General features: G+C 41.7%; 1 protein-coding gene across 1 annotated transcript in view; it reads right to left on the bottom strand.

Moving 5' to 3' along the window:
- The window catches only part of LOC137915888 (metabotropic glutamate receptor 4-like), a 68,844-nt gene extending 60,120 nt beyond the window's left edge, over nucleotides 1-8,724 (bottom strand). The window contains exon 1 of the mRNA XM_068759007.1: nucleotides 8,164-8,724. Within this exon, the coding sequence (XP_068615108.1) occupies nucleotides 8,164-8,724 (561 nt within the window). The remainder of the gene's footprint in view (nucleotides 1-8,163) is intronic.
- Nucleotides 8,725-18,097: the final 9,373 nt, after the last annotated feature.

Raw genomic sequence — 18,097 nt, 5'->3', positions numbered from 1 at the left:
CCATACGTCCGGTTTCTCAACCCACACGCCAGACAATTAAGCCATGTGTATCCGGAGCGACCATGTTGACGCCCATAACAAAACATTTGCATCTCATGTTTATTTCGGTGCTCACATTTGTCAAGTAGCTGTAAAGGTATAAATGATTAGATGTGAATTTCAGTAAAAACCAGCAGGTGAAGAGGACCTGCTTTGTTTATTTGAACAGGCCTCAATCAATATGCAAATGAGTCTGTAAGGGAATTCCTGCATTTATTTAGAGATAATAGTGGGAGTGGAAATGCATATTTCCAGAATGAGTGAAATTTATTCAAGGAAATTAGGTCAAAAGAATGCTTGTGCAATTTTCTGTTTCTGTGCCAACACACAGGAAGTTAAATCCATGCCAGGATTTAACTTCCCGCTGTGCTGCGGTGAATCTGACATTACAGCATCTCGACAATCGATCTGTGTTGTTCAGCAGAGCTGCTAGACAGGAAGTCTTCATGCTTCCCATAGACAGCTGATTACATTTTGTGGCCACAGCCTGGCCTTATCCCTCCCTGTCTGACACCAGTCCATTGCAGTACTCAGATCAGCAAGGCAGCTGTAATCGCCTGTTTGGGTGTTGTGGGAATGATAAGGATGGAAGGAGCCTCCAAAGATTCATCTGACCATCAAAGATCAATAACTTCATCTTGTCCAAGAACAAAACCATTTCGACCTTTGGCCCGTCAACAGATACATTAGGACAGGTTGCAATATGGACCTTCCACAATAAGTTGGCAGCTCGTATCACATGTGCAGTATGATTAAGTAATTTAAAACAGAGAGAGATAGAGATCACCACAGCTACAGGCAGCGCATCAACAAAATGTAAATACTCCTGATTCATTCAACATGGCATCATTACATGTTTAAAATGGACATTTCACTTTTTACAACTGAGATTGGTTTAGACCTGGTTGAAACTGTAATCTGTAATCTGTTTGTGTTTTATCAAGAATAGTATTTAAAAAAAAACAATTTTCTTCACAAGAGCTGATAACAGTCTATTAATTGTTAAAACGTCTCACGTGCTAAAATGTTGCCTTGTCAGATATCAGTATTGCATTATGATATATACTGTTGTAATGTTATTCCCACTGGGATCAATAAAGTATTCTGATTATATATCATTTTACAGTCCATCCATCCAGCCACTTTCTTCCGTCTTGTTATTTATATCTCTCACATCAACACCAACAGTCACAAATTTAACCGCAATCAAACTCGGAGCCTCTGTTAATATGTATTATCAATATAAAGTATTTAAAACTGAAGCATCCAGATTTGTATGAAAAGTGCACTTGAGCACCGAAAGGAAACACACAAGAATAAAGTGAGGGGTAGAGATGAAAATGGCGAGGTGAGGACCAGCTGTAATGAGTTGGTGCTGTTTCATCTTAATGCTACACACCTCACAGAATGTGTCCACCGACATTACACAGAAGCACCCAGGCTTTCAGAAGCCATTAGACTTTGTTTGGTCATCAACAAAGAAAACTGGTCCAAGAGTTTCATCTGGAAAACTGACTCTCACATTTAATCGGGACAACTTATTGCATGAAATAAAAGTACTAGATGTAAACCAAGAAAGAAAGCAAGTCTTTAATGGCTTCATAGTGGAGCGGTCAGAGATAACTGTATTGCCACCGCTTCACTGAATGAATGGGTTTGCGTGAAGCGAGATGTGGGTTGATTCTAGTTTATCTTGATTTAGCTGTCATTTCCGCACATGAGCTGCCAAATCAATAGCGACAGAGGGCCTTCATTCTCCTGCATCACTGGAGGGTTTTATTGAGCTATAAAACCCCTCAGAACAAGGCGAGATGAAGCGTGAAATTTCATGACATAAGTCTGATTTTTCTTGTTTGAAGAATTTTGGCACAACAAGGCAAAATGGCCCGGAATGTGCCATATAATATGTGAGGGCTGACCACTGTGAAAGAAATCATTACCTTTGCTGTACATAAGGTCAAAAGAGAGCAGCCACAGCATGGGAGTGCTTTAAGCAGCCAAGCAGTGATGAAAGTCAGGACAGAGGAAATGAAAATGTTCCATATAAATAAAAACAATGGCTGTCAAATTAAAAAGAAAAAGATTTTTCCCTTTCAGAAAAATACAACATGGGTAGATGTACAGTTTATGAAGCAATATTAACACCCTATCCTTCTTTTTTTTTTTTTTATCCCCAGTGGAATTCTATCAGAGTGGAAATTGTAAAATTAATTGAAAAGCAGGCATTTGCTTTTGATTGTGCTCCCTGCAGCAGCCTCTGCTCAGGTTATTGCTTGATTCCAATGAGGTTGTGCTCATAGCCCAACAGCTAAAAGATTAGATTAAAACCTGACAAGAAAGGTGTGGCTCATTGTGTTGAGCCCAATGGTAATAAAGATGTCAAACAGACAGTCACACAAGTTGTATATAAATCACAACGTCAAAGATAAACAGCTGTTCTGTCTTATTGACCAAAGATCGACTGTGAGTTCCCGGCAATGACTCTGTACAGAGAAGAATTAAAATGTTTTAGGCTTACATTAACTGTACCCATAATATTCTGAAATTACCCAACTGATCTCTAGCTAAAAGATGAATGGATAAATGGAGGGACATCACTGTTAATTCACTCATAGTGGTTGAAGCAAGCAGATGGTGAGCAGCTGCAGAATGGGTGGAGTCGCTCAGAAACTGTAAGATAAGACGTTTGGCTTCAGCTACAAGCTTCTGCTTCAGATGAGATACTGACCTTTACTATAACAAGCTGTCCAATAATTGCAGCTTTACTAAAAATAAAATTTTCCCATGGGGTATGAATGGATTTCTCGGAAAAGGAAACTGATCACGAAGCGTTTGGACTTGGTTTTGCACCCAAATTAATTTATTTTTTCATAACAGCGCTACACAATGCTGAAGCTATTTTATCTCCATTATTGTGGGCCACAATACTTGGAATAACAGAGAGTATACGCCTAATTTGTAGTCTATAGAATTTCTTTTTATTATTGTGCAGCACTGTGCATTATTTACAAGCTTTTACCGGCAATGCTTTCAAAGAATTCATGAAAAAGTAAAGCTAAGAGAGGGCAGCTCATGGCAATCTGTAAATAGCGGTCTGCTTATCAGCACTAAATACAGTTTTCTTTACTTTTTGCTGGCTTTTTTTTTTTTTGAGAGAGAAACTTGAGAAATGAGGTTTCAGACATATTAAACTGACCAATACTAATTGCAGCAATTTCATTCTTGAGTAGTAAAAGCTCAGGTTAAATGCAAACGTAAAAACATGTATGCTTTTATTTTGTTAATGCATTACAGTAACTCGCTAGGTCAGCATAAACAAAAGCATGAGCTAAGAGTGACGGGAGTGGTCGGATGGCTTGGATGCTTTGGTCTTGCACAAAATATCACACTTCCATTTCTGTTCCACTGAGCAGCACATTTTTAGAGGATACTGTGCTCTCTCTTACAAAAAAAAAACAATTTCAGTGACTTTCCAATTCTTTGTCTGGTCAGTGGCAAACTGTAATGAGCACGGAGCGGCTAAGATGCTTCCCAGTGAGCTTGAAAGGCTCGTCCACTTTGACCCGGGAATTAAAGGCTCAAAGTGGACGAGCCTATAATTCCCAGGGCACTCCCTCTGTTGTTTGTCTCATGTATCACAGAATGAAACACTTTATATAAAATAAAATAGTCTTCTCGCCCACCTGGGCGGAATGGTGTCGCCATCAAGCCCCGATCACTACTGGTTCTTCCTTCAGCCCTTGGTATTTCTCGAGCTTTTCGTGTCATATATGTATATATTCCACTGTGTCACTAATAGCCATTAAAAAGCATCATTTGCGTTCTACGTGAGGCGTCTCAACCTCTTGAACACATCTGCTGCTCGGATGAATAATGCAATCACCTGACATGTCTCCTCTATGATCATCAATCATCCCCCCCCCCCCCCCCCCAAATGCTTGTAACTGTGGCTCCCACGTCTCAGGGAGCTACACCGCAATGCTCTGGAGCTGCGGCTCTTCGCACCGGTGGTACATGCGGTTGAGTAAAATATTCATCAAGCAGTTCTGGACCGCATCTGTATGCAGCCGACTGCTGGAGAAACACATTTAACTAAAACCTGTTAACTAAACCAGGTGTGACTTGAGCAGGGTTTAAAAGTGCTGCTCAGATGTGCCTGATTGCTTTTGTGCATGCTTGTGTTCCTGCATGTGAAGTGTTTATATGCAAGTTCTGCGTCTTGGACTGGTGCAATTGTGTGCAGCTGTAGTAGCATACAGCGATAATCCACCTGTCTTCTGAGTATGCTGAGTTTGTACAGTCTGCCTAGCGGCCACAATGCTAGTGAACTGTCGTGTCATGCTGGAGCAGTGTGTGCTGTAAGGCTTACTGTTTAATCTATAGAACTGACCAGGAGTACCTTTCTCTTTTTTGGTTGTTGTAATGACTGTTTTTCAATTAGAGCCGATGCCGGAGACTCCAATTGTCTGCTGTGGAAAGTGATTTTCAATAGTTCCGCTCGGACGCTGAAGTGATAGTAGCTGGAGATGAACTGGAAAATCGACCCTTTTTTTTTTATTTTCTCGACCTGCCAACTGACTGAAGTCGCCGGAATATAAAAAGGCAAAAGAAGAGAATGCTAATATATACATTAAGGATAAAGGGAGAGGAGATCAGAGAAATTCTAATTAAATATAGCGACACCGCTTGTGTGCAATAAGGACGAGGGGACAGGTCCCGAGTTAATAAGAGGGATATGAGGCTTCAATTAGAGAGTGGGATCAAGGACGCGCTGCAGAAGAGTCTCATTACAGAGGCTTGCAAGGAATCCGACCGGTGCAAGCTCTAAACGTGAATGTAGTTCATGTGTGAAGCTGAAAGAGCTAAAGACTATGTGCAAATGAAATTATGTTATTGTTTTTAGTTTATTATGATGCTTAGGAAATTAGCCTACATATATCAGAAAATAAAAGAAATGTTCTGTCACTGGGTTCATTAAAAGCAACACTGGAGGAAAAATCTCATGCGGTTAATAAACCTTCAATCAAAGGGCTTATCAGATCATACGCATACATAATAATGTTACAGAACCATATACTGTAATGACGCTCTAGCAAAGGCTCAGTCAGAGGGACCCTTACATTACATTACACTTGCCCACTTTCACATCAGCCGGTCACATCAAACGCAGTGACACACCTACATAGTCTGTCTTTTTCTAATCTGATCGGACTCTCTCTGTACCTCTAGTTCATTTGTGTCCACCCGCGACCTCCCCATCAGGACCCAGTCTTCACAGATCCACCACATTTATCATTTCCTCAGTTTTCAGCAGCGTGACTGGCCACCACCTCCACCACCTGTGTCTGAGCTCCATCAGGGAATCTATCTTGCCGCTGCACAGGGTGGCGTTTTCAATCACAATCTCCCAGAGGCATCCAAGCGCAGAAGATTGTCTGACGGACCAATTATTACTCATCATCTTTTGTAATAAACAACTATCTGCCCCTCGTTCACTCGTCTGTCCTGACTGAGATAAATTCTAGCAGTTGGGTGGATTAGATTTACTGTTGCACAATAAAAACCCCTTTTTGGATTGACACTTGATGATGTTTATGTGTGGTTGGACAAATCTTGCCTTTAGTCATTTAGGACAGGGTGAAGTGGAGAAGGTTGATTTGCTGTGGCGGCCCCTGACGGGACAAACCGTAAGACAAAGAAGACTTTTAAGAATATTCAGTCATGTTTTGTGCTGAATGTCAGCATACTGGCCATACTTACATGTCGAGTTGCATGATTTATAAAGTAATATGAACAAGATAGAACTCTTCAGTTAATTAGTGTCCTTGACTTAGTTCGCTGAAAACCTCCCGACACACTACAGAGCATCTCTCCTGCGTGGCGATGATGTGGACCAGCGTTCAAAAATAAACAAGTACAGTCAGATCTGAAAGCATCAGAGGGAGAATAGATAGGAGAAAAACAGGACATCAGCACCTTCTCCTTTCTGTGTCTGCAGCTGCAACAGCTGGTTGTTTTAGCACTGACTAATCCACAAAGTCCTAGCTTCCCCAGATACAAGGTAACATCTTCAAAGTAACAACTGAAGACGGTTTCCTGTCGCTGTACCGCTTTTTCTGTATTTCCATACTCACTACACCGGCTGGGTCATTTCAAGAAAACGCTTGGAGAAGTGTTTAAACCTAGTCTGTTGTCATCCTATGCGGGAAAAGAAAAACATAATCCCTCATTACTAAATGTAAAGAAGCTACCCCTTGGCCAACTGCAGTGAAAGTTATTTTTCTATGCATTAATCTATCCCATCTTCTCAGATCCTCCTCCTGCAATCCGTTCATTCCCGTCACCTGCAACTAATCTCCCATCAACTCTAATTAGTCTCTGTTCATGCCTCGCTGCCAGATTAATAGTGATGATTCCTACTTTACAACGATCCAAATTGACCTCCCGTGTTTCAACCCTGCTTGATTCCTGGATTCCGTCTGTTTGCCTACCATTTTGGATCCGTCTGCTGGTCTATTTCTGATTACCCGGTTTGTGGCCTGTACCTGATTTTTGGAACTGCATCATTGCCTGCCCCTATCCTGATTGTCCTGCTGTTTTGGACTGATTACCCAGTAAAGAACAATAAAGCTCAGTGTCTGGATTTCCCTTCTACTGTTGTGCGTTTGGGTTCTTACCTGCCTTGGTCCATGACAGTGCTTGCAGTTTGAATAAGTGGCATTGTCTTTCATGAGAGCTTCTTATAACTGACGATGCCATTTGACAAATAAATCAAATAAAACAGTATCTATGGAATGCTATGATGGCATTCATAGTGTGTTAAAATGCAACGATGATGCATTATTGGTACACCGACAGACGCACAATCCTTGTAACACTACAGATGCTACAGCACATTCAATATCGGGGCTCTTATGGATCCAGTCACATGCGATCGCAAACTGGAGGATGATTGGTGGACATGTAATCGATTATATCTACCTATATTCAATTATTAGCACCTCAGCAATTTACTCGTGGCATACTTTAATAGTATCGTTCATTGTCACTGAATGTGTTGGGTATAGTCAATCTCTAGTTTATAAACCAATCAAGCGCATCAATAAGACTCGTAGGAACGAATTGACTAATTTATCATTTGTTTGGTTTGATAAATAGCCCTGTGTGCTTATCAATGATATGAACGCAGCATAAAACACTTTGGATACACCCCCCCCCCCCCCATAATATAGATCGCCTCATCATAGAGGGTTTACTTAAATAATTTACCAATGGGGGAAATATTTTTACACTTAAACTGCATCATGCATCATTTCAAATGCACACACACACAACTGCACGCCCACAGGGGGTACACATGCTCTGGAGAGAATGTATAGTGTTTAAATGGACATAACACTGGTAACAGTTTGAGGGGATTGGTGCCCCGGTCCCCAAATATGAGGGACTGAGCTAATGTCGCCCCCCTCTAATGTGTGTGGGATTCCTCAGTCTTAGCAAGCATACAATATGCAGTCTACTGCAGGGCATGAAATAATTCCAAACACGTAGTAGTACTTTTTAACAAGTCAAAGAAAGGTGTATTACTTTTCAGCGTTTCAGTGAGCTGAGCAGCAAATAGCTTTCACACTTTCAATAAAGTAGAGAGAGCTCTGATGCTTTCCATGGGTGGCTGGAGAGAAAATAAAATGTGTTAAATGACTCAGAAATTGTCCAAATGTACATAACCAAAATTTTTAAAAATATTCGTATTAAAAAACAAAAAGGTTATGGGGTCAAATTGAAATGCAACATTCCAATTCATCATCTGTGTTGCACGACAGTCAGCACTGATGAGCAGCTGATTCCTGCAGGGCAACAGTGATGGGACGCACCCAGGGACCGCCTCGCTGGACTTGTGAAAAATACTCGATGTTTGCTAGCAGACGTCGATCTCTCACACTGTCCAGCAGCGCCAGTTGTTTTGCAGTTATGAATTATTCAAACATACAAGTATGTGGATCAATAAAGTGGGAACATCGCAAATCACGGATTCCAGTTTCGTACATAATCAACTGCAGCGCCGCTCCGTCCGAATTTCATACATGCTCAGAAACCCTTAGTGAAAGTGTGCTGTTTTCTGACCTTGAACAGGCGGAGTATGTTGGCCACCATGATGGAGACGGAGCTGGAGGAGGCCCCGATGACGCCCACCACCCGCTCAGGTTTGGTGATGATTGGCGAGCCCCCGCCCAGGCACTTTACATCTGTTCCATCCTTCTCGATCAGTGCTTGCACGAAGGTGAGCGACTGCTCCAGGGCATGAGTGTCCCTGGAGCAGGTGTCCAGGACGCGTGCCCCCAGCGTGATGTTCGGCAACAGATTATTGTCATTATTGATGCGGTCAAGGGCAAACAGCATGGCTTCTAATCTGTGTATGCCCTTCTCCTTCTTCAGCTCCCCGCACGGCTTCCCATCGTGGCCCCTGGCGTGCACTGGGAAGAGTCCACCTAAGGAGATGTCCCCATCAATGCGGATGGAGTTCAGATGTGTGTGTCCAGGCCCTTTGGGTTTCGCAGCTTGAGCAGCCTTCAGAGAGCTGTAGAGAAGCAGCAGCAGCGGCACAATCAGGCCGCTGCGGTGACAGCCGGTCCGATCCGGTCTGTACACCGTGGACAGGAACATGACCATGGCTGGGGTAGGCATGCACTCGACACAGCCAAACCCGGCGATGAGAAAACAACAGAAGCCAGGTATTGTTTTAAAAAGGGGCACAGGGTTAATTACTGCCACGGAAAAGACTTCCTCTCATGTCTCCACTCTCCCAGGCATCCTTTTCATCGGGAACGCTAGTCTTTTCTGGTTCTTTTACAGGATGCAAACCTGTTCTCTTCTCCTATTTCACTCCCTCATTCCATAGTTTTGGGCTGCTGCTTCGGTGTTTGCTATTATTCATATACTTGCCAATGGAAATCTTTGGCATTACAAAGCACAAAGGTGAACGATAAGCTCTTACTTTCTGCCCCCCCACCCTCTTTCTCTCTCGCTATGTGTTTCTTTCCTTTCCACCTCAATCAGAAGTTTTTAATCTCCCCTGTTCCCCCGGGCAGGGATTTGGTATATGTCAGAGCCTTCCGGCCTGCTGAGGTCCACATGCTTCAGAGTGAATTCCTGAAAGAGGGGAAAAGGGGGGGGAAGGAGTGAGAGTGTGCACTGAGAAAACAGAAGAGAAAACAATACATTTGTTTTGATCGGAGCTTTTCAGCGCCGATTCTTTTTAACCCTGTGTGGAACGAAGAGACAAGCGTACTCAAATCTCTTCCAAAGCCAACCATTTTAAATGCTGTCAGATCTGTGCATCATCACGAGCACTTATCAGCCTCATCAGAGAGAGAGAGAGCAAGTGGTCCTATTTGTCAAACATTTGTATTTTAGATGTCAGAATTTGTTGGTTTCTTTGCAATTTATGATAATTAGTAGAAACCCTTTGAGTTTTGGAAGATGAAAAATCAGAATCAATTTAAAGGTGTCACTTAAGGCAAAATTGTGATGATGATGAATGCATTTATTAGATAGAATGTTAGAGCAGTACAAGTACATTCAAACACCCTGTCTAAGAGGAGCATTTCAAAAAAGCCCTTGCGGTCTTGTTTCCGTTGAAAGGCCTTTGTACACAATTCATCGTCCATCGTGATGAGAGTATTGCAATTTTTTGGCATTATACAGATTAAACAATTGGCTAGTTGTGTAACTCTGCTACAGATTAATTGAGTTTCTGTCCACTGTCTGCCATAAGCAAATAAATCATTTTTAGAAAATATAACTTTTCTTCTTTGAAGCCTGTCAAGTGATCCGCCATATTAAGGGTTTAAAACCATATTGCCATTGCTATCTTATTCTGGCTGAAACTCAAAACTATTATTGGGCCTATTATTGAATAGTCTTCTGATTGGTTGTGATCTCGGAAAGGTGAAGAGGTTGAGATAATCTTTCTTCAACACCCAAGGACATGGATTCTTTTTTTTTTAACGTATCCGGTATGCCAAGACCCCAAAAAATATACACGGTTGAATAAACAGAAAGGCTTCACGCGTGAGTTATTCTCTTAAAAAAAAGGCTCAGATGTGACATTTATTTGGTTATAAATTGATGGAAACCATTAATCATTTATCAAAACCATTGCTAATTGTTAATCAATTGATCGGCTACCAAGTGTTTCAGCTGTCTGACCACATTTGTTTTTATGCGGCTCTGTTTATCATCTCGCAAGCAGCGGCTAGACACAATGCCAACGTTGTAAACAGGCTGCTGTGCCGCATGAAGGAGACTGAAAGCAGTTCTTTGTTTTCGCAATCCACATCTACACACCCAGACAAATTCATTACATCCTTTTTCTTTCCTCACCCTCTGACACACAATACACACGCATGCCATATAGACACACAATCCGCCACTACAAGCTATCTTGTATGTATGCATCTGTTCATTCCTGAAGCCGTAATGGGCCCTGAAGGAACAATCGTCCGGCACACAGAGGCAGAATAGTCCTGTAGATACTGGTTTTACAGCAGAGCGTATGAAACCTTGGATTGGGAATGGCTGAGATTCATTGAGAGCATATTGTAAGTGACAAGGTCCTCTGAATACACCCAACGGTCTCCTACTGAGTGAGAAGTAATTTTTTCAGAGTTGATTCATTGCAGGGCCAATTTAACTGCTGCAGAGCAGCCAACTCACCTTGGCCCTGAAAACCAAATACAATCCGTGCGCCCGCATATCAAACATCACAGCATTTACTGAGGAGGAAGGCCAAGAGCTGCCAACACAGCTCTGCGTGGATAGGCAAAAGGCCAGGTGAAGTATACAGCTGGAAACATTGGCGGCTTCTTTTCTGCAAGGCTGCAGATTTGAAGACAGATGTTATCAAGCTGCATGTTTGTTCAAAAGAGGAGTAGGTAGGGCGACAGCTCCCGTTATACCTTGGAAAGAAAAACAGCCGGCTGATCTGATCCCGAGGGAGTATCTCAAACACGGCTGAAGGAGGAAGCTCTCACACCGCGCAAGATTGCATTTGGCATTATCATGTTAATCCACTTGTTTTTGCCTCGTTCCAGATTACTATCTTGTAATGCATCCTCTTTGGTCAAGGTGAAGGTAATTTATTCTCTAATCGTAAAGATCTCAGCGCAGGTGGAGGGGGGGGGGGGGGCTGGATAACTCTACTGAAAAAATCACTGCCGTCACTCCATTGAAACCTATGAATCCCATTTTAATCAGGCATATCAGCTTGCAGAGCTCCTTTCAGCACGACATGCGGCGATGCAGTAACAGAAAGGAAGCATGGTATTGGCATACTCTGGCAAATCTGGATTAACATTATCAGGGCTTTCTCTGAATATATTATTCAGAGAATTCATCAATAATGATATATAACGCTGACTCCATTATGTGGCTCGCATTAAGATTTTTTATACCTGACACACGAGCTGGAGGAAGATATTCCTCAAAATAGAGGAAAAGCTACGAGGCTGGAAGGAAGATGTGTTGGCATTCTCCAATCATCAATAAGGACCGTCGACATGAACGTGAGGGAAACAAGAGAAATTCTTACCGGTTACAAAATGTCAAAGACTCAAATCGGAGAACAACCTTTCCTCGCGTTCAAAAGAGGTGTGTGGTGTTTTTTAAAAGGCCATACAGTGAACTTTATGCAAATAAGTGTGAGCTTTCCCATGGCCACCAGCAGACACAGGAACTTCCTGTCAATGAAAAATCTGTAGGATCCAAACTGTTGAATGCTGTTATGTTTATAGGACATTTCTAAATCTGTTGATGTTGTTGTTTAGGGTTTGATTTGCCTGAGCATCTGTCACCCAGATGTGTTTTCAAGTACTGTTTTAATATTTTTGGAAGGGTTGCAGCATTTCTTCAATGTAAAAATGAGACTTGGAGGGAGTTTGTGTTTTGATCGGTCATAAATAAGAAAATCATCAGTAGAAATGTGATCTGGAATGATCCTCCAACATAGACTTGGTTCTCTCGGACTACTCTCGGAAGTCTGTCTGCCCTTAAGAATGCTTTTCACCTGAAAAAGCTCAAGGCGTGATGTGTTTTGTACAGCTGGAAATGTAGAAATTCCACAACTGCCCAAGCATTTTAAAGTCGAATCAACATTTGTCAAAGAGCCTGATAGAAACAAACAAGTATGTGTCAAAATTAAACGCTTATTCATTTCCAGCAGATTATTCCCCTCTTCATCTTCTGAGACCTGAGCAGCTGCCAGCCAGCCAGGGAAACCTTTAGATATGTTGTGGCTCTACTCTCACAGATGGGCAGGAGGGGCTCTCTAATTGACAGTCCAGCATGTTGCTGCACAGTAGATCAATAGAAAGGTGGAGGGAGGCTGCAGCGAGGAAAATAAATGCATGAGAGCAGGACGAAGCTGCACACAAGGACCGGAGGGCTTGGGAGAGGTAGCCACCGTGGTGGGAAATACAATGACTGATATGAGCCTTTAAAGGATTTATCCATCAGAATGCTGCTTTTGTTGTTCCAATTTGTTCATGTTTAGAAGTGTTTTTTTGTATGTGTGTGTGTGTGTGTGTTTGTGCTCAATTCTGAAAGTGACTCTTCAGGCCTTCATACACCCCCGTGCATCACTCCAGAAAGTGTTCGGCTGTCTCACTATGCATTTGAGACAAAGACCAATCTTGATAGCAGTACGTATCACACGTCACAATAAAAGAAGCCGCCATTCTGCAGCCTGAATATCGGGACTCCCATTTGTTTCAAGCAGCTCGGCGAAGCCTTGCTGCATCGGAGCTGAGCTTCCCTCCATTTAGAATACTTCACAGTAATAACTGATTACAGCTGTCAGAGTAAACAAATAGCAAAAAGGAAAGCGCCTCAACGCAGGACCGACTATGGAGTAAAAACAAAGAAAATGACATCTAAAGCTTTCAGCACAATTGTCGTGCTGACACACACACACACACACACACAACTATAATCAGGAGAGGGCAAACCAGAAAGCCTTCATTCATTTGTTAGTCAGTATGAATAAATGTTTTCAATAATAATCACATTTTGGATTCAATTTTTTTAATTATGGTCTACATAACACAGAGCACAAATGTTTTGAATTCTAATGTTGTTATAAAGATCTTTTTAAAAGTGCTCTCCAATAAAAGCAACAGATTATAACGACTGCACTGAAGTCTGAGCCGTTTTAGCCGTTTGCTGTTTGAATCAGGGATGTGGAATTGTCAAAATGTTCGAAGAACCCCAGGGTGAGAAACATTTATTTGATAATTGATCATCAAAATGTCAGGGTGATTAATTTACTGCTGATTGATCGATCATAAAATGATCAATAAATGGAAAAGTAAGAAAACAAGAATATAATTTATCTGAAAGACTGTAAGGTACAAGCGAGAGAAGGATTTCATTCGTCTTTTCCTCTTTGTGTCCGTCAAGATGTACGCAGTGCAACTGTGTAGAAGTACAATCTGTAGCTCAAACGTTTATGCTGATCGTGCTAGATGAGGACGTGCAGTATGAGTTTGTGCTCTATGTACTGAGGATGTTCTTTTGCATTTACTACCAACATCATCACGATGCAAATTGAAGCCACTTCTTTGGTAACCAAGTTCATTTCCTTCGATGGGGTAAAACGGCATTTTAAAGCACAGATAAGATTCGGATTGTCCAAATCTCTTTCCATTGACGTTGCATATTTGTCTTGCCGGTATTGGATCCAACGAGACAGACTGAGCTTGAATATATCTTAAACTTAGAGCACATTAATTACAGAAACAGCAAAATGCAGTCGACAGCCATTGTTAATTTTTGCCCGGAGATATGTGGTAGCCGCTGCTAAGGCACGACACTATGCAAGGACTGACTGTGGCCATTTGATTTCCTTTTTTTGCAGAGACCCCTGAGGAAACACGGCAGCAATTTATCTCTTGAAATATCAGCCTCGTGACAACCGGAAATCTGCTCCGTTTCTGTGCCAGCCACAGACATTTTCAGACATGCAAAAACAATTTATGTACACAACGCCAGAGCTGTGGGAAGAAGGACATGGGCCATCCTTACATTGTTTGGGGGGGGGGGGGTTGGGGTTGCGTTTACTTGCAGAGGATGCTTTTCCACACAGGCTAATGGAGGGCTGAGATCACGTTGCTGCATCCATGAGGAGATAAATGGACTGAAATGTGATAGCAAGTCTGGATTCTCCCGCCCTGGAAGAGCAGAGGGAGAAATCTCAAGCTGCTTAAAGAGGACGAAGATGCTCTGAGAGAAATCCATCAGGGAATCAGAGGAGCGCATTAAAATTGCTTGACTTCCCATTCACTGACTACTTACTATAATGATGAAATTTTTTTTTTGTGCTAGATCGTCTTGTTTGGGCTCTTCTTAAAATCCTACTGCCAACTCTACTTGTTATTCATCGCCTCTAGCGTGTTTTCTAAGCATAAAGGTTTCCATTCGTGCCCATCATCACCTACACACTTTGAGACCTGGATTGAATGTGACTCTGAGGGCTGGTTGAATTCCTAAATCCACGGGTCAAAATATACCCAGACAGCCCGGTCTCTAAAAGCCTCTGGCACCGAGTACTGCTCTCTCTCTCACACACACACACACAAACACACACTCTTGCTCTTTGAGGCTGGTCAATGATCCAGAGAGGATGGCATGGGGTGAACCATCCCCAGCCTCCTGTTGACTCTAAGCGGTGTTTTGGAAATGATGCCTCACACACTTTTTCCAGCCTTTTTTTTTTTTTTAGAATATAAACTACGACACTGCAGTCTGTAAAAGAACTGGAATGGAGCTGTCAGTGTGAAGCTTGTCCTAGAAAGAGTCTGTGTGGGTTGTGTGTGTGTGTGTGTGGGGGGGGGGGGGGGTCGTAGTCAATACAGAAAGCTGCTGCTTCTCAGACACATTGATTTACAGCATCTGTAGAGCTAGACCTGGCCGTCTGTCAGGATTAAGGAAATTGTCTCATCAAACCTGCACCCCTGGGAGACAGTGTCGGGACACTCATGGTGAGTTTTGGCAAACGGCAATTATTATTGGAAAACGAAACCTTATGAAAACACGGTCACTGAAATATGTTGGCATTTTGACATTGGAACACATATTCACCCTTTTAAAATTAAATCAATATATGGACTGGATATATATAAATGGACTATAACATCAACTGGATGGATGGAATCGTTTTTTTTTTTAAATCACTATTGTTATTTCTGATAAGTTAATCGTGAATATATTCTAAAATGTATTCTCTGCATGATAGAACGTGAATATTCACTGCAGTAATGAGGCTTACTGCCTACGTGTGCAGTGTCTGCTCTAGTGTGGTGCATGCTGGCTGGTACCCGACCAGAATTAAGGCTGTATGAGGCATTTGTGAAGTTTTCCTCTAGTGGGGAAGAGAAAATACAGGGCAGAGGAAAGTTTTCAAAGGCCAGAGGAAAAACCCGACTCACCTTCACAAAACCACACTTACGCTTTTGATGTCTTGCAGCTACAAAATGTATGAGATGCATTGGCTCCTGGCAGTAAATCCAGACGCAGGAGGCCTTTCTGACAATTTAGGTGTTTTTTTTCTCCAATGAATCCAGAGAGAGGAGTGTCTTTTTTTTTTAAGCCTTCCCCACACAGTTTGCCTTGGAAAATGTAGGTGACAACTCCTGTTACATGTAATCCTGGCTCGCACAGTTAAACACCATTAATTCTTCTAGTCCAAAGGAGACCCACAATGACTCTTACAGGTCGTGTGTGTACACAACAGTCACTGCAAAAAGCTAATCCAAACAATAAATAAAAGCCTCCAGCCGGGCTGTTCTGCCATCAGTAAACCCAATAAAACAAGACATGGATTGCAGATTACGAGCAATATTCTTGATGGTGGAAAATAAATTTCAGAGAATTAAAATTTTATAATGGCTAGACTTAAATTCCTGTAAAATGGAGATATCAGACTCGGTTTGGTGGACAGGTCACTACTCAATTCAAATCAAAACAGATGTTGTTCTAGTCTGCAGTAAGTATAATTAAAATGTATTTTATTTAAAAATTCTGATCCTGTGAAGCATTTCACTGCACAGTTTCAGGAACCAGTGCAGTGTAAGACAGACAGATACGAAATATGCACACTTAAATATACGAGCATTCCGAGTTACCAATTCCAAGATTAAAGAAACGTTTTTTTCCATGGTTATTAGCATTGATTTGGGGAAGGAACAGATTGAACGGAGGAGCTGATCGCTGCTAAAAAAAACCTGACATACTAAACAAAAGCAGTGATCTGGGTGCTGCAGCCGTTTCACGTCACACCCAGAATGCCTTGCGATGTAAACAACATCGGCGGCCCCCAAACAAAACGGATTTTATATCTTATAAGAAATAATTATAGATTTTTGTCTGTGTATTTACGTAGTAGATTTATCAAAACAGTCAGGGCTCACTTTTAAGTCCAGGTACTAGAATAGCCCACATGCAGTCCACACCTGCAGCTTTATACATTATGAAGGACTGAGTACGGCAACAGAGGCCTAAGGCTGTGGAGCATCTGAAGTTGTAAATCAAGCAAGACTGGGGAGGAGCTATAACCCAACAGTAATGTGATCTGATCTTAACTTTACTGAAACATGTTGCAGATATTAAAATTCAACTACAAAGTTCAGTCTGGTCATCAGTGACACACTTTGGTGCTTTTATTTCAACATTGCAATCGTCCCATGTTGTGATTTAATGAGTCAATTTCGTCGGGACAGAGAGGCTGGAATGAACCTGATTGTTTTATCATCAGCAGCCTCTGCCTAGTTTGCTGCTCATTATGTTTTAATTAAAAAATGATCATTTAATCATGTTTCCATTGACTTGCAGATGTCACATCGCGTACCGTTTTTAAATGAATTATTAACCTTTGCTCCTAAAAATAATAATTTATTTGGTCAGTTTGAGTCAGTTTGTGTTGCCACAAATCTGCCCCCTAGTGGTCAAGATTATTTTAAGCAGCGATGATTGAAATTTTACGGGTTTTTTTAGCAGTCTCAGACGCTGTTTTACTTCAGCCAGGAAAATTAGTAAGAAGCTTAACAAGTCCACCAAGGACAGTAAAACGTTGTGCTCGTTTATCAAAAAATATGTTGCTGTCCCTCTTTGCCTCTCCTTAATGATCAGATGATGATGATCAGCTGTCTTTTCAGTTTAAAATCATCGTGACCCTGTTCAGACCTCATTGACCTGCAGAGTACAGATTGAGCTCATTATAGTCCACTCCTCACCTCACACAGATTTACTCCCCTTCCATCTTAACCCTCCTGTTTTGTTCATTATTCAGAACCCCAGTGATGTCCCCGGTCAGCGTTGCTGAAACAACTGGATAAACACGAACTTAATGCATATTTAGTGCGAGTGCCATGGTGTTCACAGGTCATGGTTTATGTAGGATAATTCAGTAGTAGTTGTTACTCATTTGAAAGACTTTATAGGATGAGTAGGATCCAGCACGACCCTCGACCCGGTTATGGATGAAAGCATTTGAGAAAAATGATTTCAAGAACAGATTTAATATAAATATGTTCAACCTTTTTTTTTTATTATTGAGTGTTGTTGATAAATTAAATTGTAACACTTTTTAAATTTAGGGTCAAACTGATCCACTCACTTGAACTCAAGACAAATCAGGATTTATATTTAAAAGGAACTGCATTCATTTATTCATTATTATTATTATTCCTGTTAACCGAACTACCGGTACTACCCATGAGGCTGCATTTTCTGGATCAAATTCCATAAACATGGGTCAATAATTAACCGTCCAGAACGTTTTGAGTTATCTTGCTAACAGACAAATAAACAGACAGACAGACAGACAGACAAACCAATGCAGGAAAAAACATAACCTCCTCAGCGGCAGAAATAACCAACCACAAGAACTACAAGTGACTGATATGTGATCACAGTGTGCTTTGTGCAAATTAATCTGGCACATTTCCCACAGTTAATGCTTCTCTTGACGTCATCAGGGGCTTCCAGACTCGCACCTCCTCTTCCA

The sequence above is a fragment of the Brachionichthys hirsutus genome, unplaced genomic scaffold (assembly GCF_040956055.1).
Source record: "Brachionichthys hirsutus isolate HB-005 unplaced genomic scaffold, CSIRO-AGI_Bhir_v1 contig_1441, whole genome shotgun sequence".
NCBI classification, from domain to species: Eukaryota; Metazoa; Chordata; class Actinopteri; order Lophiiformes; family Brachionichthyidae; genus Brachionichthys; species Brachionichthys hirsutus.
This window is presented reverse-complemented; position numbering and strand designations above follow the sequence as displayed.